Here is a 24,027-nt window from a genome sequence, read left to right as displayed (position 1 = left end):
GTCTATCAACACCAGATCTAGAAGGTGACCCTGTGCATGTGACCATTGTGATGCTAGGCACTGTTGTAAGGGCCGCATGTGCAATCTTGCGTTTGGGACAATGGCTATGCATGAGGCCATCATGCCTAGGAGTTTTAAGACCATCTTTGCGTGTATCTTTTGTGTTGGATACATAGCTTGTATCACCTTGTGAAAATGTTGAACCCTTTGTGGACTTGGAGTGGCTATCTCTTTTGTTGTGTTGATTGTCGCTCCTAAGTATTGCTGTGTTTGACACGGCAAAAGGTGTGATTTTGCATAGTTGATGGAGAAACCCAGTTTGTAAAGGGTTTGTATAACATAATCTGTGTGGTGTAAACACTTTGTTAGCGAGTCGGTTTTGATTAACCAATCGTCTAGGTACGGGAACACGTGTATTTGCTGCCTCCTGATATGTGCAGCTACTACTGCTAGACATTTTGTAAAGACTCTTGGTGCTGTTGTTATTCCGAATGGCAACACTTTGAATTGGTAATGTATTCCTTCGAATACGAACCTTAGGTATTTCCTGTGCGAGGGATGTATTGGTATATGGAAATACGCGTCTTTTAGATCTAACGTTGTCATGTAGTCTTGCTGTTTCAGTAGTGGTATTACGTCTTGTAACGTGACCATGTGAAAGTGGTCTGATTTGATGTAGGTGTTTAGTGTTCTGAGATCCAATATTGGTCTCAGACTTTTGTCCTTTTTCGGTATTAGAAAGTACAGTGAGTAAACTCCTGTGTTCTTTTGTGTTTTTGGTACTAATTCTATTGCGTCTTTTTGCAGTAATGCTTGAACTTCTAGTCCTAGAAGGTCTATATGCTGTTTGGACATTTTGTGTGATTTCGGTGGGACGTTTGGAGGGAGTTGGAGAAATTCTATGCAATAACCATGTTGGATAATTGCTAAGACCCAAGTGTCTGTTGTTATCTCCTCCCAAGAATTGTAGAAATGGCTTAGTCTTCCCCCCACTGGTGTTGTGTGAAGGGGTTGAGTGACTTGTGAGTCACTGCTTGTTTTGAGGGGTTTTGGGCCCTTGAAATTTTCCCCGGTTTCGTGGGAATTGGCCCCCTCTGTATTGGCCCCGAAAGCCTCCCCTTTGATACTGTCCCTGGTAGGTAGACGGTGTTGTTTGTGAGGTGCTGGCTTGTGTGGCTTGACCTCGAAACCCTCCTCTGAAAGTAGTTTTGCGAAATGTGCCAAATGTGCCTCTGCCCTGCGGGGAATAGAGTGCGCCCATGGCTTTAGCTGTGTCAGTGTCTTTCTTAAATTTTTCAATTGCAGTGTCCACTTCTGGTCCAAACAATTGTTGTTCATTGAACGGCATATTGAGCACTGCCTGTTGTATCTCAGGTTTGAAGCCGGATGTGCGCAGCCATGCGTGCCTTCTTATCGTTACAGCAGTAGTTATAGTTCTTGCAGCTGTATCTGCTGCATCCATGGAAGAACGGATTTGGTTGTTGGATATGTTTTGTCCCTCTTCAACCACTTGTTTTGCCCGTTGTTGGAATTCTTTGGGGAGGTGCTCGATGAGATGCTGCATCTCGTCCCAATGGGCTCTGTCATATCGCGCTAGGAGTGCCTGCGAGTTGGCGATGCGCCACTGATTTGCAGCTTGCACTGCAAATCTTTTCCCGGCTGCATCAAACTTTCGGCTCTCCTTGTCAGGAGGTGGTGCGTCGCCTGATGTGTGCGAGTTGGCTCTTTTACGAGCTGCTCCTACGACAACTGAATCTGGTGTCAGTTGCGATGTAATAAAAGCAGGGTCTGTGGGTGGTGCCTGGTATTTCTTCTCCACCCTTGGGGTTATCGCTCTGCTTTTAACTGGCTCCTTAAAGATTTGTTTAGCGTGCCTTAGCATTCCCGGGAGCATAGGAAGGCTTTGATAATTGCTATGGGTGGAGGACAGGGTGTTAAAAAGGAAGTCATCCTCGATAGGCTCTGAATGTAGCGATACGTTATGAAACTCTGCTGCCCTAGCTACCACCTGAGCATACGCTGTACTGTCCTCAGGTGGTGAGGGCTTAGTGGGGTACGACTCAGGGCTATTGTCCGATACTGAGGCGTCATAAAGACCCCATGCGTCCTGGTCATCTTGGCTCATGGTGGTATGAGCTGGTGATTGTGACGGAGTCTGTGCCGGTGATATATGAGTTGCCGGTGGTGGAGAGGGTGGTGGAGTTACCTTCTTCACCACTTTTGCTTGTGGTGTTTTTTCTTGTTGTTGGAAATCTAGTTTCCTTTTTCTTCTGATTGGGGGAAGGGTGCTGATCTTCCCTGTACCACTTTGTATAAAGATCCGCTTTTGCGTGTGATCTACAGCTGTTGTTTGTAATTCCTCCTCAAATCTGTGTTTTTGAAGTTGGGAGGACAGTGAGTGTTCCTCTGAGTAGGAACTGGCTTTCGGTTCGGTTGCAGGGCGTTTTGGCACCGAAACCGTGTCTTTTGTTGTTTTCGGCTCCGAAGAGATTTTCCTCTTTTTCGGTGTCGAACCTTCTTGGCGTCGACCATCTTCGGTGCCGCTATCTCTGTGCCGAGCAGCCTCGGCGCCGCTGCCTCGGTGTCGACCCTTTTCTGCGGCAGTTTCTCGGTCCCGAGATTGCTGCGTGCCTGTGTCTCGATCTGAGTCGGACGATCTCGGCACCAGCTTGCCTTTTTTCGGTGCCGATGGACGGTCACCTACTTTATGGGTTGAGCCATGGCCTGTCCGCAGTGGCGTCCCCTGGGCCTTGTCTGTTTTTCTGTGTGATGCTTGTTTAGACGTCTTACTCACGGTTTCTTCGACGTCGAATTCTTCGGAATCCGATTCGTGGATGGAGAATGTTTCTTCATCTCCCTCTTCCTCGAACCGTCGTTGTCCTGTCGGCGTGGACGCCATCTGCAACCTTCTGGCTCTTCGGTCTCGGAGCGTTTTTCTGGACCGAAACGCTCGACAGGCCTCACACGTTTCTTCTTTGTGCTCGGGTGACAGGCACAAGTTACAGACCAAATGTTGGTCTGTATAGGGATATTTACCGTGGCATTTAGGACAGAATCGGAACGGGGTCCGTTCCATCAGTCTCAATCTTGCACGCGGTCGGGCCGACCAGGCCCTGACGGGGGATCGAAATTACCCCGAAGGGCTACCGGAGCTCTTCAAGATTCTGTGTCGATTCTAATCTAACCCGATACCGAACGAAACAATACTGATGAATTTTCCGTTGATTCTGACTAACTTTCCGACCCGAAACAAAGAGCAAAAAGGAACACGTCCGAACCCGATGGCGGAAAAAAAACAATCTAACATGGAGTCGACGCCCATGCGCAATGGAACCAAAGTAGGAGGAGTCCCTCGGTCTCGTGACTCGAAAAGACTTCTTCGAAGAAAAACAACTTGTAACACTCTGACCCAACACCAGACGGCGGACTATGCACAGCATGTGTATCTGCAGCTACACATGCCACCGAACCATGTATTTCGAGGTCATCTTAAATGTGATAATGCAGAAAAAGGAGGGAAAGTGACACTAAACAATTGCCTAGGATCACACAATTTGGAAAAGTGGGTAAGCTGGGATTAATTCCAGGTTTTCTGGTTTCCCATTGTTTATTTCAGCCACTAGATGTATATCCTTTGTTTCCCCTACACCTACTTTGCCACCAATCCCCCTAGTCACCCCACCTGACCGCCACCGCCCTGGCATCAGTGCGGCCCCCAGGTACATCACAGACCAAACTTTTTGGCCCCTGGGAAAATGTTTGCGAGTACCCATGATCTAGATGCAAGAGGTAAGGCTGTTCGGATATTATTAGACCTATCAGCCGACTTTGATACAGTTCCTCATTCTAGGTTCCTCCCACACCTTCAGAGTACTGGAATTGATGGTCTTGCACTGGAATGGTTGAAGTCTTTCTTGGAGGATAGAGGGCAAGAGGTGTGCCCCCCTCTTTCTCTTCTGGCGCCAAAGATCTTACAGGTTTGTCCCTCAAGGCTCGGCTCCGACTCCCACACTGTTTAACATGTACCTTACCCTGTTGGTATTTCTAGTGGAATCCTTTGGTTTACAAAATATTTTCTTGTAAGGATGACACACAGCTCTTCTTCTCCTTTATAAAAGGAGAAGATATTACATCAGATTCAATAAAAACATGTCTAGCTGCTGTCTTCCACTGGACGGGCATTAATCAACTGAAGAACAATGCATATAAGACTGAGGTTCTCTGCTTCGTCCACAGTTCTTCAGTGAACTGGCAGACCATCAGGCCACCCCTCCGCACCCACCCACACTAGGCCTGCAATCTGAGGTGGCCAAAAACCTAATACTGAAGTTTGACAACCAGTTGTCAATTAAACATCAAGTTAATGCTGTGACTGGGAGCTCCTTTGGCCTGCTACGCACTATAAAACATTTCCTGAACCTCCTCTTCAGTCAGGAAAATAGTCATTCTAGCACTCATTACGTCCAGACTAGACTATACAAATGCACTATATCATGGCCTCCCTCAGGATTGAGTAAACATGTTCAAGGTTGTACAAAATGCAGCTGCTTAGATGCTTCTCAAGCTTCCGCTCAAAGCTCAGATTTCTTCTCATCTCAACTCCTTACAATGGAAAACACAGAGTTTAAAACTCTGGTACTTACCTAAAGAGTTTTGCACCTTACCGGCCCTACTTAACTTTTGGCCATGCTACATATATTTCTCCCAAATAGGAAGTTGTGTTCCTCTAACGGTGCTCTTGCAATACTAACCAGGATCCACCATTCCAAGCCAGGCAGACGATCTCTCTCTTACCTAGGACCTTTGGCCTGGAACAATTTTCCCCTTGATGTTCGTCTAATTGAATCCAAACAGAGGTTCACAAATAGGTGGAAAACCTGGCTCTTTTCTCAAAGCTAATTCCTTCTACCCATAACTCAGCACCGGGACACTCCTTGGAGTACTTGCACGCTATACAAATTCTGATAATCATCACCACCATTATTAAAGAATACTGGTTTCTTACCTGCAAAACACTCTTAGGCATACTTAGATACCAAATCGTGGCCTCCCCCTACATTGCCTTGCTCTGGATTCTGGATGACTTGGGAGGCCCAACAAGAGAGAGCCTTGGTGGATATGGTACACTATTCTCGAAGAGAGACCTAGCCAAATACTGGAAAAAAGCCGAATGACTCCTCAAATAGAGACTGGACAGCTGGCATGAACCGATCTGCAAAGCTGCAGGAACCTATCTACATAGCATGTCGTTGCCCTAAAAAACACTCCAAGATATGGTGGAACGGGTGGTTGTAGTATGGATTGGAGAGAAGCATGATTTCAGGTGGGGCAGAAGGAAATGACACTGTTTAGGGATTTCGCTGGACAAATTTTAATGGCCACCCTTGAGGCCCAGCAATGTGTGTTCTCCTTTTGCATAGTTAACCAAAATCTAATAAAGTGTTATTATAATACAAATTAAATGTTTTGAGTGTATTGATATTTATCTTCTGTTCACAAAAGCTCTACAACACTCATGCAATGTAGTTATCTTTGCATACTGATATTCACGTAGGTCCATGGTGCATGTTAAAGAGATTATCATGAGGCACTATATTTGGCAGTAGGTCACCAGGGTAAGTGTATGTTCTATTTCTATAATGATACATGTCTCGTAAAGATAAATTAAACACACCTTAGAAAAGTAAGAAATAATAATCAAAGTATCCCAAATCGTCATTTATATATATTTTTATATTTATATGTAAGACAGTTCCAATGATTATCTAGGTCTACAATACGAAAAGCACAGTACGTGCAAATCACCAATAAAGCAATTTTTTTTATAGTAACCACTGCACAAACTTGTGCGCCCCGCTAGTAACCACCAACCATTAAGTGTTCAATACCTCACCCATTGTGCATACTATTAAAAAAGGTACACGCATCTTAAAGTGCTAGGTGTAGTCCACCTATGACACCTGATTCATATTGCCTCATATCCCTCGTAACCTCACAGCACTGAAGTGTATGTTGATCTAATTAAGAGCAATGTGACATCACAACCGTGATATACATACTTCCATTATTACAATCCAAACCTCTAAATATTGTGATGTAAGCATGGCTGGTTCCAGTGTGTAAATTTCATATCCAAATACAATAACATGCACTTAAGCTCCCCATAATTCATATGTTAAAAGCTAGTCATATTAGTAACACAAGACAGTCAAACCAAAAAATAATTTGTTGACAAAATCATATCACGGTGTAGAAGATGCCTGTCGCAGCAAAGTGAAAATTGGCAATGTTGTGAGTCAAGGTGTTTGAGCTGGACTGCTCCCATTGGGAGGGTCAAGACTGATTTGCATATAGAGGGGTCCGAACTGGGCTGAAGTGGCAAGCAAAATAATGATGGATTAAACCCAGATCTGTGACTGGGGGTGAGTGTTTGAAAAGTTTCAACACTCCGTCCATCATTTTATTTTGTGATATTGCCATGGTACAATTAATGTAACACACAATTAACCACTTAACCAGTGAAACCATAATTGTGGCCAAAGGACAAAAGGGATTGAGAAATCAATACTAAGAATATTAGCCTGCTGTTACCACACCTCGATCCAAGGAGTCTCCACGTACTCCTGTTTTGAGGACAGCTAAAACTGGGGCAGAACTGAAACTAGCTAATACCTAGCATTACTATTGTCAGACCATACCCGCCGTCTTGCAATGGGGTGGGAAAAAATTAGGGAAAACCTGGGGAGGATGGATGCCTGAGGGTTAAATTGATGAGTTGGCGAAACGAACGCCTGACAGCGGTATGGTGGGCCTCCTGAACTGGAGACCTTTAGGTAATTTTTGAGATGAGAACAACATTTATACAGTAAGGTTTACTTTCTGATTTGGGGCTAGAAGATACCAAAGGCCATCCCCATATGGTATGGAGGCATCCCTCTTTTAATTGATGACTTTTTGCATGGAAACATTCAAGAATCCAGAATTTGTTCTATCTGGTCACTATAATTTAAGACATTATGACTGCCAAAGGCAGATATTTTATGCTGTGCTTGTCATATTCAGAAACAGTATGAGGTATTTTCTTGAGGTCCTGGATTATCAGTGGTTACAGGGCAGCTTCCTAAATGGGTACTACTGTTTACTAATGAAGTCCTATGGCTAACCATAAAACAAATGGATAACTAAATAATCACCTTTTGGCACTTCACCCTATAGGGCTAGTAAAGTTGAGCACTTAAAGTTTACTCTTAAAGTTGGTATGAGTTATAAACCCTGATACGGCACGACACTGTAATTAAAAAAAATATTAACTGTGTCTATTGAGCGATGTGACTTAAGAGAGTTGACAAGCGACCGTCAGATGGCATGCACATTATGAGTGTTATAATTCATGCATTGCTCCTTCTTAAAATTAAAAAAGGGGCATGCTTAAGAAATAAGATATGGACATCTGTAATATGATCAGGGGATTATAATATGACCCAAATAATAGTCATATAACTTACAATGTCAGGCTAGATTTTCAAACAAGCTTAAGACATATGGCTTTTGATATCTAGAGAGGAGTATTTAAATGATCTTTTAAATCTTTAGTTGTTCCCAGTGTATGGGTGACGGTACCAGAAAAAAAAGATACTACATATCCAGTTTGAATGTGACCCATCTGTTCTCTCCTCTTGTGGATCTGGGATAAAGGCTGGAGACCTTAGTTCATATGAGTCACTGCTGCTGAGGCGTCAGACTGGATTCGAAAACCTTTGGTGAGCAGTACCCCTATGTGCCACTGGTAGCATCATTTGGTTCCGTGTGGCACTAGCAGCAGAGTTCAGGCCAGAAAGGACATGCACAGAACCTATATAGGTGCCGCACCAGTAAGCTGACATTAGTTTCTTTTCAGAATTTTTCACGCCAGAAGGATGAAGCCACAAGAAACACTGACCACTGGTGTGCAAAGCTAGGACCCTTAGAAGGGGTGAACGCTTTACACTATAATCCATTCACAGAGTGGGGAAGATGAGAGGGTCAGTAAGGGATCTGCAACTAGACAGAGTATCTACCATTTAAGGCAGTACCAAAGGTAAGTAACTTGTTCATCTGACAGAGACTTCTAGCTGCGGATTCCTTACCTTGAAATAGATACCCAAGCAATACGTCCTACGAGGTTGGGCTGCGATATGGATTAGACTGAAAAATCCTGAAGGACCGGATGGGAAGAGTGACTGTCACGCCAGACCTGACAGTCTATGCATTAGGGCCTCATAAACCTATGCAAAGAAGCCCACATTGCTGCCTGACCAATATCCAGAACAGCAACTCTGCAAGCTAGCACACAGGTCACACATCCTTGACTCTGGTAGAGTGAGCATTTAATTCCTCATGAGGTTGCTTTTTGGACAATGATTTTTATGCACAGCACTATCCATTGCAAGACTATCTGTTTCTGCACCGCCTTCCCTTTCTTGGCTCAGGCATTTCTCTTGAAGAGTTGATTGTCCACCCGGAACTTTTGTTCGGTCAAGTGAGAACGTTTGGGTCCAGCAAGTGAAGCCTCTCTTCTTTTTAGAGGGATGATGCGGAGTGTAGAAGGTAGGCAGAGTGATAGACTGGGCTATGTGGAAAGGAGTTACCACCTTCGATAAAAGGGATGCTCGAGTCCGAAGGACCAGCTTGTCTGGATGGATGGTAAGGTATGGAGAATTTGCAGAAAGTGCCTGTAACTCACTGACCCTCCAGGCAAATGTTATTGCCACTAGAAAGGCTGTTTTGATGGGTAGCGGTCTGAGTGCATAGTTGTAGAGTGGCTCAAAGGTAGTTCATATCAGAAACATAAGAGCTAAATTCAAGTTTCACTGGGGCATAATAAAAGGTGCTGGTGGAAACACACATTGGAGACCTTTCAAAAACCTATATACAATAGGGAATTTAAAAAAGGACGGCTGGTCTGCCAACCGCACAAATGCTGACATGGCAGAAAGATAACCTTTCAACTTGCCCAAAGGAGAGCCATGCTGGGCTAAGGAAAGAATGAACAGGAGAACTTGGGAAAGGGGTGCAGAGAGAGGATCAACGTGTTGGTCTGTACACCATGCAAAAAAACTTGCCCAAACAACAAGTTTATACCATCCTAGTGCAGGGACGCCTAAATGTCAAAATAACATTGCAGTCTTCAGGCGGAAGGTTAAAAGCTGTCAACTGTTGCTGCTCAATCTCTATGCATGAAGAAGTGCTTTTGGGTGCACAACGCTGCCCTGTTGCTGTGACAGAAGATTCTCCCAAAGAGGTGGTCCGTCGGGATACCAGACTCTCTGTGCCTGATCCGGAGCCACAAGAATGACTTGGGCACATTCCTGATCTTTTTGAGAACTTTGGGCAGGAGTGGTAAAGTGTCTCAGAGCGAGAACTGCCTTATAAACCTCAATGCACAAAATTGATGACATTGAGCATTCCCAGCAGTGGCAAACAGATCTAACCAAGGCTCTCCCACTCTAGAAAGAGGCTTTGCGCCACATCCAGATGGAGATGCGATTTGTAATCTGCTAGGTGTCGACAGCTGAGTTTGTCCGCCCTGATGTTCAGAGAGCACGCCAGGTGTTGAACAATAAGGAATATGCTCTGGTGTTCGAGCCACTTCCAGAGGTGCAGTGCCTCTTGACAAAGAGTCCACAACCCCACCTGCCCTGTTTGTTGCAAACACAGAGGTGGTGTTGTCTGTGTAAACTTTGTACCAGCCTTCCCCTGATTATAAGAAGAAAGGCTTTCAATGGCAAACGGATCGCCCGAAACTACAACAGGTTGATGTGGAGCCCGGATTCTGCTAGAGGGCAGAGTCCTCAGATCTCCACCTCTCCCAGGTGGCCGCTCCAGCTTAGGAGTGACCCATTTGCCACTACTGTTAGCTCCAGATTGGGAAGGGAGAGGGGTCTGCCTCTCATCCAGTCACTGTCTGCCAGCCACCACTGCCAATCGTTTTCAGTGCCCTCAGAGATATGGACTACGTTGAACAGATTCCCCTGAAGCTGTGCCCACAGGGCCTTCAGTTCCCACTGCACAGCCCGTATGTGCCAATGGGCATGAGTAACAAGCAGGAGACCGGACTATCATGGACTCGCCGCTCGGGGGGGGGATAGGCTCAAAACTGCACTGAGGCCAGAACAGCTCCAATAAAGGGGAGCGTCCGAGAGGGAGCCAGGTGTGATTTTGGCACATTGATAGTGAAACCCAGCAAGTGCAGGAGATTTGCCATAGTCTGGAGATGGGAAAAGACTGCCTGGGGCAAGCCAGTCTTCAAAACCCAATTGTCCAGATAGGGCAAGACTGGAACCCCTGACCTCTGCAGATGAGCTGCAACCACGATCATCACTTTCGTGAACATCCGAGGGGTGCTGGTAAAGCCGCAGGATAGCACAGCAACAAAAAGTGCTCTTTGCCCACTGTCAACTACAGGTAACGTCTGTGGGTACACAGGATGGTGATGTGTCCTGCAAGTCCAACACTACCATCCAGTCTTCTGGGTCCAGGGCAGACAGGACCTGCACGAGGGTGAGCATTCTGAATTTCTTCTTTTACAGCAAAGAGGCTAACAAAGCGCAGGTCTAGGATAGGATGTGAACCTCTGTCCTTCTTGGGCACCAGAAAGTAGCGGGAATAGCAACCATGACCTACTTCTTATACCGGCACCCTATTTACGACTCCCTTGGCCAAGACAGCCAGCACTTCCTGATGGAGCAAGGGGAAGCGGTCCTCACTCAGCCTGTCGTAAGTGAGGGGGCCAACAGAGAGGGGCTAAGTGTGGACAGGCTCGCCTTCTGTCTACCTGTTTTATGTGGTCTGTGGGAAACGCATCTTTGGCCACAAAAAGATTGGGAAATTTGCTGGACATGGTGGCTGGGAGGGTAGAGATGTGGTTGAAAGCCCCTTCTGCAGCCACAAAGGGGGCGGGAGGTGGACTGGAGTTGGCATGGGGCCATGAAAAGGCCCAAGGACCTGGCCCATAGCCCTGCTTAAAGTGCTCCAGTGCTGTGTCCGCCTTCTCTCCAAACAGGCGAGAGCCATCACAGGGAATGTCCATAAACAAGGCCTCGACATCCCCTGAAAAGCCAATGGTTCTCAACCAGGCGCAATGCCTAAGGACCACCAATGAAGAAATCACTCTGCAGGGAGTCTGTGGTGTCCAACACACATTGTATGGCAAACTTGGCTGTATTTCTCCCGTCAGTAATTGATTAAAGGAGTATGGCACCAGCCTCCTCCGAAACCATAGGCAGCATTTACTCAACTGAGCCCCAGATCATATGGGAGTATCAGCCCACAATGCATGCAGTGTTCACCAACTGCTGCAATAGATTGGCAGAAGAGAACATCCTCTTCCCAAAGACATCCAGCCTCTTGGATTGCTTATCTTGTGGCGTGTTAGCGAATGCACGTAGTGGATTTTGGAGGGAGAGCCTGGACCACCAAGCTATCCAAGGTTGGGGTTGGGGGCAATAGAGGCAAGCAATTGCCCTGTGCGTAGGAGCCCATGTGCAGGGCTTGGACCAGGCCCCTAGCAGGACGTCAGTGAGAGCTTCACTGAAAGGCAGAAGTGGTTCAGATGGGGTAACTCCCAGATGAAGCACCTCCCTCAAGACATTCGTCTTGACTGCCACCAATGGCAACTGAAGGTCAAAGACCTTAGCTACCCTCCTTCATAGCAACAGTAGAAGGAGAGAGCAAGCAAGTGTCTGGAGAGCTGTCCAGGCCACTGGCATCCACCAGATCCTCTTACCAGGTGTCCTCAGCTCTGGTAACCGTAAGGTCCACAGACCCCTCCCAATCGTCAACCCAATCCAGGCCTATCATAAGAATAAGGCACTGGCTCAAACAGGGGTAGTTTGCCCCCAGATGACACCTATCTGGCTCTGTGTCGGTGTCTGGAATGAAGATAGGGGCAGCGCCACCACTGGGCATCGATGATGCCAGGAACGTCTGCACTTTAGCAGGCGCCGGGGGTCACTCGACTGGTGCCACTCCGAATCTGTCACTGGATCCCTCAGTCCTGAGTGGCTCCAAGGGAAAGCCCGCTGGCATAAAACTAGCAGGGGCCCCTACGGAACCCATGGGGTCCAAGGGTGCACCAAAGTGGTCAGGCTACCCAAAGATGAGTTGTATGGCCTCATAAAATTATTTTAGCTGGGTGAGGTTTGCTCCGGCTCTCAGAACTCAGGGAAGCGCGAAGGCAGCCAAGGAGAAGGCTCCACTATAGAGCTAGCACTCAAGTGCCTATGGCCCCACGAGTAATCTGAAGACTTGAGTGGGGTAGTCAAGGACCTCTTCAGCTTCTTATTTTCCTTGTGGGACTTTGAATTTCCAGATGACTTGGAGCGGGACGACAATCATTGAGTGGGGCTCTGTGAACAATCTCAGAACTTTCCTCACAATAGAGATCTGTACCCTCGCGGGTCGGAATCAGGCAGCAAGGAGCTTGAGGGATCACTCCCTCAGCGCCTTTGGATGCATGGCATGTCAATCCACGCACATCTTAACATTGTGACCATGCTCCAAACACCAAAGGCAAAACAAATGCGGGTCCGTCACCGACATATGGTGGTGACAGACACAGCATGGTTTAAAACCTGCCTTTTTGGCCAACATCTGCATACCAGGATACAAAGTCTCAAAAGACTATCTGACGAAAGGTCAGTCACAAAGTGACTTGAGGTAGCTTTCTCTGGATCTGCACTAAATGACACAGTAAGAAAAGAAGTGAAGTCAGCTCACAGGGGTGGCATCTTTATAGGCACCCCGCACATAATTTCTGGCACAGACGTTACCACGCGAAGCCAAACCAAGCTACTTACCAGTGTGCAGGGGTACTGCTCATCAAAAGTTTCAGGATCCCGTCTGACGCCTGAGGAATATTCTAAGGTAAGGCATTAGCAGTTGGATGTCTCTGTCAGATAACTGGAGCTACAAAGGGTTTGATATTCTAGTTCAAAATTAGACCAGTTAAAATCCCAACTGGCTTCACAACTATTGAGACATTTTAAATGTTACAAAAGCAGTAGTGTGTCTACATATACTTTGGAGGACCCCTTGGGTACTAACCTCTGCAGACTGAATATGAAACTGATTGGTCAGCCAGGGAGCCAAAAGGCTTGACCAGTTCCCAAGGTTAGCTGGGATTTAGGGTTAAGATACAACCGCAGCTGCTATAAAAGAGGATATCTCTAGAACTCTGAGGTATAAATTATTGATGATCAACCATAAACACCATAACAACAATCCCAATCACAGGGCTGGAGAGGAAAAACAGGTGACTCACTTTGGGGATAGCTCACTATAGAGGTCAATGTGGGAAGCGTAGATGCCACTACTCAACTTCAGGCGATGCTTTCCCTTCAGTATTCTCCACTGCTTAGTTTGGCCACAGGGCCTGCGCAGTTCCTGATCAACTTGGTAGTAGGTAGCTTTGCTGTTAAGGTGGCTTCCATGCACATCTTCATCGAGACTGAGCTTGTGCACATCTTCAAGCAATTGGGGTTCAGTTCTTTCTCACTTGGAAGGCCAGCTCTTCCATTTCTGTTCAGGTAACAGGAATATGATCAAGTCCAAGGCTTAATCCCTGCATTAAGTAGAGCAGCATCCAGAAAAATTCTACCAATAGCAAATGTATTAGCACTGGAGTGAAATGTCTCCTCAAGGTACAACAAATACAGGATACAGACTTGAGGGGCCAGGAATTATCGTACTATGGGAGTACAGGTGGGAAGGCTGAGTAGACCAAAGTAATGTTTCAATAAAAGTTCAAATTCTTTTTCCAGCTTTGTAGAAGTGCAGCCTTCTTAGAGGCAGTTAGTCACAGGCCAATCCAGTGAGAAATGGTCAAGACGATTCTGAATATTGGAACCAGAGGGATCAAGCTACAGAGCAATAAATGTCAGTCAACAGCTAGCAACACAGGATGTGGGGATGTGCAGGTCTCATTTTGCTTAAGGGAAACCTATTATGGTAAACTGAAGGAATGGCGATTCTTAACTGGGTAACTACAGTATCAGAGTGGGTTGGGTAGCTCTAAAAACATGGCAGCCTTAACACAACCTATGGTCTTTTCTCTCGACACCCCCTTTTACTACATATGATCTGCATGTAGTATACATGCACACACACACAGACATTTCACATTGAAAGAAAGGTAAGAACCTCATTGAGAAGGGACTTATCAAACCTTTACAGGGGTGTCCCAACAGGCCACATTACCCACAGTAGCCACATGTGAAAGGGTATGTGTCCCTGACCCATTATATAGTGCTAGCTTTAACCATTTATAATGGACAGAGGTACACTTTGAGTATCTTGTTTCAGCAGAGGTGGGTTCAGCTGTGTGTACCTCTTATTAAAGAGGGGACATACCCACCAAGATAGGAGACAGCCAAGTTCAATGGAGGAAAATATGCAGCAGGTCAGAAAGAAAGTGAAGCAGAGGACCTCTGTCTTATTATCAGGGCCAAGGTTCGGCATCACCACTCTTTTGAAGATGATGTACAACTCTACCGATGTATCGATGAACCCAATGATAGTTTTGGCATATTACTAAATGGGTTAGACAATGTAAAGAATTGGATGCCCAACAGTGATAAAACTAAACAGACACACCCGAGGTCCTTCCTATGGGTTCAGAACATTAGTGGAAGAAAACAAGTATTCTTCCCAACCATTCAATACTCTTCAATACCTTCCTGCTCTGCCAAAACCACAAAAGGTAAGTGTAGTTAGGGATGCCAGCCTAAACTTTGATACCCCACATAGGTACCTTTGTCAACTCAACCCTTTTTGGCTGTGGCAATTGAAATTAACCCTAGGTTGTCCGGATGCAAAACATCATAAAGGCATTGTAGATATGCTTTTTAATTCTAATTCCAAACGTAATTTTGTTAACGCCATAATTGAGGGATTACTTAAAAGCAGGTTGCCTCACTGGAATTTGTTCAAAACATAGCAGCCTGGCTGATTCTGTGACTGAGTAAATTTGACAGAATTAAGAATGCTGTTATTTCTCTTCAGTTGTTACCAGTACCTAAAAAGTCTCGTTTAAAACCATATACATGGCACTGTGTTGTTTGAAAGATCCTTCTGCAGTACATCTATGTGAAAACACTATCCTGGCATCAGGCATACATTCGCTGATGTCAAGCAGTCAACCACTCTTAACGATCCCAAGGATGGTGCCTGAGGCTGACCACTGATTTGCAGCGACTGGCAAAAGACATGAAATTCCTCATCAGATAACACCTACCATGGTGAGCTTCAGAAAATAATTGAAAACCTTCATCCTGTCTGTGAGTTTGGGTCTTGAGGATACACTGAAAATGGCGCTATAAGAATACTGAACTTATTTTTTAACTGCAATGGTAGCTAGGAACAATCAATTATGTGGTGTGCACTAAATAAATTTAAGTTAAATTAAGGTAAACTACTTTTAACAGGTGGTGCCTGTATTTTTGGAGTTGGTGTTTTACATAACAAAAGCCCTTCGCTGCGCCTGCCAGGCCCTCTGGGAAAACACCAGTGAAGAAGGTACTGCATACTCTGGGCAAGCACTTTTTAATGTTGGAGTGAAGCCTGTAAACAACTCTAAAGAGTTGTGTAGGTGTTGTGGTTGAGGAACACATAGATTCAGAAGAAGTATCACATTTTATGAGAGCTTTCAGATTTACAAAAAAATCGAGGTGCATTTAATTGGCTGAAACATTAAACTTTTGTCAAGAGGGCAGGGTATTGGGTAAAACAAAGGGAGATTTGCAAGAAAATATTACATACTTACATATTTGTTTTACAAATGTAGGCAACTACCTTTGAAATAGGGACATCGTTTTAGTATGTAAACATGTAATATAAAAGAAGTGACCAAAAACACTGGCCTGAACATTAATTTAGAAAACTGCAAATACTGAGATAGATTTAATAAACATAATATGATTTAGTATGAAAATAAAATCTGCTAATAGTACACTAAGACTGTGGTGTATTATTGTGTAAGCAAAATATTATTTATATTGTTATATAATCATATTGAGTTTTGAGCACAATCTGAAATACAAATTTACAAATACAAATTTACAGTCTTTGCAGAACTAAATCCTTCCAGTTAAAAACACCTCAAAAGTTATATATGGGGATAAGGATGACAATATAGCACTACATAAATACAGTACATGAATGGGCAATCAAGAAGATATTACTCACATAATTGCCAGTAAACCGGCTAACGATCAAAACTAAAAACATGCAATTAAGACTGGAGTCTAAGGCAAATCTTCTAAAACACTTCATAACACTGTGTGTTTTTTATTTAACCAAGGTTAAGAGAACAGACAATTTAGGGACCGGTATACAAAATTTCAGTCACAAACAGTGGTCACAAATTGCACACCAACTTTCTGAGAATGGAAAGGAATTTTGCAAACGACCTATGCACTAAAGGTCGGTTCAAAAAACCCTAAATTGTACTTAGTCGCAATCTCACCTACCTCATCAATATTTATGAGGTAAGTCGTAAATTGAAACTCATTATGATTAGATGCCGTCACCTGTATGGTGGGAAGCAGACCACCATGTCTGTGACAGCATGTCATATACAGTCAAAATTTCTTTTTTTAAACTGCAGCATGTTTTCCTTAAAGGAAATGGGGCTGCATTTAAAAAGACAAGGGTTTTTTACTTCCTTGTTTCAGAATTGGCAGTGGTCCTGTGGACTACTTCCTACTCTCCAGTAAACTTTTTTTGAACTTTCAAGAAAGGACAAGGGGTCCTAAAGGACCCCTTCCCATTTTCGAATGAGCTAACACCTCCTTTGAGGTGTTAGTAAAATGTCAATGTTTACAACAGGATATCGGTCGCAAAACATTGACAACTTACCATTACAAATTGTTATTTGGAAGAGACACTCTTAAACATGCTTCTTCCAAAGAGCGATTTGTTATCCGCTTCCAAACCAATTTTGAGATGCATTATATCGAACATAGCTTTAGTACATAAAAAAAAGCAATTCCTTGGTCGCAAACTCTGTGATTTAGCAAAACGCAGACTGTGTAGTCGCAGAGTGGCTTTGTACATAAGGCCCTAATTGTTGAAGCTACAGTGAAATTACTGTTGCTTTCTCATGGAGCAAACAGATACATACCTTGTTGTCTAGTTTTCTTGCTTCTACCTCGAAAAGGACAGCTCTGTTATCTTTTATTTCTTCTGCTTCAATCTACAGAATTAAAAATTGACAGTAAAATTATTGATCAGAATATCCTCTTAGCATCCAATGTCGTATAAAAGCTAGATTAGCAAAGGGCGAAAATAATAGATTGAATGGACTTTAAGGTTATTAGTTTTGAAACAGCAGAACTTAGAATTGTAGACCCTGGAAAAGTGGCACACTTCTCAAACAATCCAATCAAATTCTATGTAAGAAAGCACTGAGTTTCTGGAGGAGTGCATTCGTGAATGAAACAATAACAATCTGCACTGTCAAAAAGAGAGAAAATAAACAAAATAACACCATGGAGTAAACCTCATACCGTGATGGTTCCTTTCCCAGCTGGCTTGCCATTCTTCAGCACCAAAGGTCTTGTTATCGTCCTACTGGACACGATCTGTTGGAATAAAACTGAATGCATTAAAAAACATGAATACTAAAAAACGATGCTCATGCTTTACTTATTATTAAAGACTTCTATCCTTCAGAAGTCCCAAAATGGAAGACCTCATGCATTCACGTTTTCATTAAATGACAGATCAATATTTGGCAAAGACTGATTTTGGTAGACCACTCTAGTATACTGCTCATTTGCTTGCCGCCAAGTATGATGCAATAGGCGGGTTTGTTGGCACTGAGGATGACCTGCCACTCTCTTTTTTGATCGACCTGACGGAACAAATTTTTAAAAATATAGGACAATACTTTGCGTTATTACTAGACAACTTACAGGATCGATTTACAAAGTAGTTACCTGCAGTAGTTGTTTTATTCGCAGCATAAACCCAGCTTACTCCTTAATTTCTCTATGTAACACACTAACTCTTTTAAAAAAATGGTCAATCGGGACCGACGTGCGTATCTTGTACATTTTGTCTAACGAGATTATGAATAATTCACTATGCTATTTTTAGTTCAGAAATAATTTTTAAAAAGCAATTTAGATCGTTTCTCTCCCTGGATAGCATACTGTGAAATCGATAGCCATTTGCGGAAGTATTAAGCCTGAGGTTTCATTCTCCGTCAGCAGATATGTTTCTGTAGAATCAGCAGTCGCGAGTGAGGAGTGAGGCAAGGTGACTATGAGACATGCCTGAGTAAGCGCAACACAGGTGGACCAGGCATGCGGACCCAGCATCACTGCCATATGTAGCACTATTTATAGAAGGCAAAATCCTTCCTAGGAATAGTGAAATGTTTTTAACGGGAGTGTGCCTTCCAACACCGGCATGCAGGATGCAAGACTCTAACTTCACAGGTCGTATCCGTGATTGAATCCTGATATCAGCACTTATTAAATTCATTTTTTAAAGTCATTGTCAGTCTTTTTCCATGACGTGTGGAAATACCTGAAAAGATCTGGGAAAAATACAATGAAGAAGAATGATTACTCTGCTTAATTGCTCAGCCCAGAAAAAGATTGGGGCGCCAGGCACACACCTCTCCCCACATTACCCGTAACATCATGAGCACCGCACTGGGAGGGATTTCTGGTTGCTTCGCTCATTATAAATTGCGAATTTCAGTGGTTGTTGGGTTTTGGATCGTAATCACAACACTCCTTACAGTAAAACAATCTTGAGGGTCATTTGTATTCTTTTTTGTCACAAAGTGTTTTTCTCATCTGAGTAAAGAACCGTAACTTCCACTGATTTTGGTCTTTTCAATTATTATCCTCGAACCCTGTTCTTTGTCCTTGTCCTGAACCACACTACCCTGCCCTAGGTCACCCAAACATGTTCCTGAAAGCAAACCACAATGCCTGCAGAAGTGCCCCGCAGGACGCGGACTAAACACTTTACCTACTCAGTGTGCCCCACCAACATGCAAGCAAAACTAACATCAACTGCCACTTTGCCCTGCGTCTTACCACTACACCCTCAAACCACTCTGTCCGAAGCACTCAAGGATCTGAGCAGCAGTTGTGTGAGAACTTTATTTCACATTTCTATGTAGAGCGACTCAACCAAAGCAAGGTGTCAGTACACTTTACAAGCAAAACTAGTCAGATTATTTTTGCAACTTGAATCTACATATCCATGCGGTTTTTTTTTTGTCACTTAAACTGTGTCTCGCAGAATCATCTAGAATCGTGTTTCCTTGCCACCTCGCACCTCGTTTAAGAGTACTTCCTCAGGCCTTGCTGTGTTAGACCTCTCGTACTCACCCCAGTGATTCCTAATTAAGGGAATGATTGTCTATGATGTTTAGCTACTTTGGGTCATCGTGAAGGTGTACGCATAATTGGAGGTTTTCCACCAAAAAGTGCATCAGCGTTTTTATTATCCATGGTGGCTTGGCTCCCCGAAGGAATGCTTGGATATATTTTCTCCTGTTTGTTAAAGATCTTTGTTCTGCCATCAGGACCTTGTTTTAACAAATGGAGTATTGGTAGATTTTGTTTGTGATGTTATTTTTGATTACTTGATTAATATGTTCATTTTAATGATGTGTTTTGATCAATTGATTATCTTTTTTATATATCTTCTAAGTTTCTAAGTCAATCACATTAGAATTTCTGGGTTAATCAGTTACGTTTTTTAATAGCTTGATACCAATGGACAATTGAAACAACTTGATGTTTTGTGGATTTTTCTTTGTTCAATATTATGGTATAAAGTTTATGTATTTTGATTTTGTAATATTGTGTGGGTACCTTATTAGTGCCTCTCACTGCCCTACTTGTTCAGACTCTGACCCAAAATAAAGACCAATGTAGAAATAAACGAGGGGCTATTTTAACCCTAGAAATACGAATTTTTAATTACACAAAAAACAAGCAAACAAAAATTACAGAATTCTTAAAATTGGCTAAATTAGTCTCAAAGGCAGTGAGTGAAACAAGTCAAGTCTACAACACACAGCGTGCTCCCCACGCCTGGATGGATCAGTAGCGAGGCAAGCAGATCGTAACCGATCTAAACAGGTGAACCAGCAAGTGCAGCTCCCTGAACAGGAGGCCAGAGCTGAAGCAGCTGCACTCTGTAGTGGATGGGAGTTCCAAGGAAGCAATGGTGGGGAATGTGAAGGAGCAAAATTAGAGCACAGGCAATAGCACGGGGGAGGGGGTGCATAAAGGAAGGTGCTGGGAGCAGTGTGCTTTAGAGGGGTTTTAAAAGCTGAGAAGGGGACCAGCACTTCCAGTCTCACTGTAGGAAAACGGGAGAAGGAAGCTGCAACCCAGGGAGAGGAGTAAGTAGCACCAGGGAGGGCCATGGGAGCAGTGTGACAAGAGATAGCAGTATAGCTGCAGAGAACTAGAAGAAACTAAAGCACCAGCATACAAGAACAAAGAGACAAGAGCAAGGGTAAAGATGAATAGCACTGAACAGATGAGGACAGACAGAGGAGAAGGTAAGTATCATTCGTTGTAAGGGCATGGGGGAGACCAGGAAAACAACAGCCACACGAATGCTCTTGGTCTGGCTTTAACAATATGACGTGAGCAGCTGTAGAGGCTGGCAGCAACCACCCCTTTTTACTGGACACTGGTGAAAATTGTTACAAAGGGAGAAATGCTTTGGAGCCAAACATACTGGGGCTGCAATTGCTAATTCTCAAACATCAATCGGCATGAACGATCAGGGAACCGTATTTGCAGAAATGAGTTCTGCACAGATCTCTTTTCCTGAAGGCAGAGCTGTGAATTCCCACACTACCTAGGGGGCTCTTTTTCTTTTAATTCCAATGCAACTGTACGACCCTACCGACACGATTCAATACTTGAGAAAAATGTGTAAAATGTTAGTGCTTGGAGGGACAACAGGTTTACTCAGAAGCTAAAAAAAATCATAAATGATCTCTGCACGGTTACCTACATGGAGTGGGGTGCACAAGTGATGGAAGTCAACACAGTTGTGACTTTTGGCCTCACTTCCATGACCTATATGTGCCCCAGTAATTACCCATTGAACTCATAGGAGAGACAGGTGTTTATGGAACTTTACAGAATGTATTACTCAGGATGGTTAACTAGAATACAAGAGATAATATTATTCACAATGACATGTGATAATGTTATCATAGATCACAATAGCCACTTACAATTTAAGCTTTGGTGAACTCTCTCTAAGAAATCACTGATGATCTCGCTTTTGGTGTGGTCAGTGGTGAAGACTTCAACCACTGCCTTTAACATTTTTTGGATTTTACTTAATGTTAATAATAATTGGGTTACAAATTGAAGAGAGCTTAAATTTTGACCTAATGTACAAGGAAACGTGAAAAGAATACCAGCTAAATCCAAAGAGCAGTAATGACAATGCTGCATTTTCCATTTGATGTAATAAAATCCAGAAAAAAAGTTAGGAATAAAACAGAAACCCTAACTCCTAAAATGAGTTTAGCATCAGGGTTGCCTGTGACAATGTATGCAGTGAGAAGCCAACCCTTTCACATGCTTGTTCCAACACAATATCACGTCCAAATAAAAATGCTGGGATTTGCAAACATCCACTTAATTCTCTAAAAGCATTCTATGTAAATCATTTTGAAATTTGATGACCATAATAAAGGATAAATAAAAGTCACTTCCGTATTACACTTGAACTTACTTGTCCGAGAGTGCATTCAAATTGCCCCAAGAAATCATCATCATCCAGGCCGACGGTTTGGTTGTCGATGTCATATATACCAAACTTCAGCTTCTGCACCATCTCGAAATGGTAATCAACCTTAAATCGCTTACAGAATTTGGGGGCCAGGCAATTCTTAATTCTTTCAGTGCGATCAACCTATAAGAAACAAAATATAGAGGACAAAACACTCCTGGATCAATTGCTTTGCTTTTCAAATAAGAAAATTACATTTTGATCACGTATTCCGATGGTGCGATGAAGCATATGTTAGCAAATTATGTAAGGAGGAAAAAACATGTCCATTTCTTACTTACTGATTTATGATCCCCATTGCAAGTAAGCAGTGTAGTTTCCTAATTAATTTAGATTAATGTTTGTTAAAACAATTCTGTATTTAAAGTAAAGCTTGCATGCCGGAAGGCTACAAAGTAGCATATAAATTGACCAGTGTCTGGAATACAATTACTGGTCCTTTTAAAGAAAAACATACGAGTGAAATTAATTTACCCATTCCTCAGTTTATACAGAAGTATACTGTATAACCTGGTGTTACGGAAGTCAAATTCTAGCTCAGACTCACATAACATGATTACAAAACAATATTTTGATTACGAGCACGCCAGAAAAACATAGAAGGAAAACATAGCATCAACAGTAAAACACACTCGAAAAATAAAGGACATTGCAGATGGCTTTAATATCAACATATTGTGCTCAACAGAAACTTGTCTTTCTGAAGATTGTGCTCCAACTGTTGAAGAGGCCATACCTTACATTGTCACATTATTAAATACAATTTACACTGAAGCTGCGGTGGAAGGTGGTGGTTTTTGATTTGTGTTTCAAGCAATCATTGATAAATTAATTTCCTATTTTACAGCTACTGTAACTTCTATCACTTCGTTAAAAGGGTATTTAAAGCGTGAGTTTTGACCCATCCTTTCCACACCATGGTGGACTCTTTGGACTGAGCTATAATCCCTTCTTTAGGTCTGTATTACACTGCATCATCCTGGCCAAATTACTTCGAAATTCTCTATGCCTCGGATATTATAGGTGTCCTTAGAAGTGGGCTAAATGTCAAAATGAAGCCCTGTATCAGTAGCAGGACAATACCACAACTCACAAAATACAGCCCTGGAGCATGAAACATACCATCATGTTTGCACTGGTAGAGAATCATTAAAAAGATTTAGGCGTTAACAACATCTAAATAGCCAGTACGACTTGGAGAAAAGGGTGGCGTTAGCTTATAAATATAAGACTGCCTTCTACCACGACCAGATTACTCCCATTTCTCTCTGGCACAGTATTACAGGATAAAGATCCAAAATTGGGATCCTTTACTCTTGATGCATCAGTGCAGGTATGAAATTACTTATTGGCGACACCAGGTCCTCTTCTGTAAAAATGTTATTCTTGCCATAGGCCTTTCCGCATAAACCTGCGGTGCATTGCATCTGATACAGTATCCGGTATAATCACTACTGAACTTCATGAGGGCTGCTGGCGCATGATAAAAGACTCTGACATTTTATTAGTTTGTGTTCTGTGTTGATCTTGACCCGTTTGGTTAATTTTTAACTCAAACTACAGCGTCATCGGGTCACAACCCATATTTATTTCACTGAAGCTTAATCTTATCTCATATCTGAGGCATATGCGACTGTTTCACCATAGCACTTGGTTAAGGGCTTCCTGTGCTGCCACATATTCACCACTGGTTTCATGCTTTCCAGTGATTCCTGAATTCAGGTAGGGTAGCGACCACAACATTTCTGCGTTTGTATGCTAAGATACCTATTTGATGCCCAACACTTCATAAACTCCTCCATGCCATCAACTGCTGATGAGCAAAGAAGTCAGATACAGACTTCAGCCCACAGCTAAGCAAGGCATATACCATTTTTGCATTCACATATGCCTGAGAAGGGGACATCTGTGACTGGGATCCACCGTGCTTCTAGAAATATTGTTCTAGCATGGTGCAGAATTTATGGGTACAAGGCGAACGAGCATTTGGAAATCCATATTTGGAGCCTGTGCTCATAGTTCCTGCTTCATTTTTCAACCAACTGTGCATAGGTTGCAGATAAAACAAGCCTAATAGTAATGCATCATGTTGGGGACAGAAAGGCCTCGTCTAACAAAACTCCTCTACAAGACTTCCCATTTTATCCTACACCTGCCTTTGTAAACTACAATGTCACAAATTCAAGAAATAGGTTT

General features: G+C 43.3%; 1 protein-coding gene across 2 annotated transcripts in view; it reads right to left on the bottom strand.

The window, feature by feature from the left end:
- Nucleotides 1-24,027, bottom strand: part of CPNE3 (copine 3) — a 437,917-nt gene that overhangs the window by 235,984 nt on the left and 177,906 nt on the right. For both annotated transcript variants that reach the window (XM_069220439.1, XM_069220440.1), the window contains exons 3-5: nt 21,775-21,954; nt 17,544-17,618; nt 17,159-17,230 (exon numbers count right to left, since the gene is read on the bottom strand). In XM_069220439.1, the coding sequence (XP_069076540.1) occupies nt 17,159-17,230; nt 17,544-17,618; nt 21,775-21,954 (327 nt within the window). The remainder of the gene's footprint in view (nt 1-17,158; nt 17,231-17,543; nt 17,619-21,774; nt 21,955-24,027) is intronic.

The sequence above is a fragment of the Pleurodeles waltl genome, chromosome 2_2, assembly GCF_031143425.1.
Source record: "Pleurodeles waltl isolate 20211129_DDA chromosome 2_2, aPleWal1.hap1.20221129, whole genome shotgun sequence".
NCBI classification, from domain to species: Eukaryota; Metazoa; Chordata; class Amphibia; order Caudata; family Salamandridae; genus Pleurodeles; species Pleurodeles waltl.
Note: the sequence above shows the minus strand (reverse complement) of the source record. Positions and strands in the feature narration are given on the sequence as shown.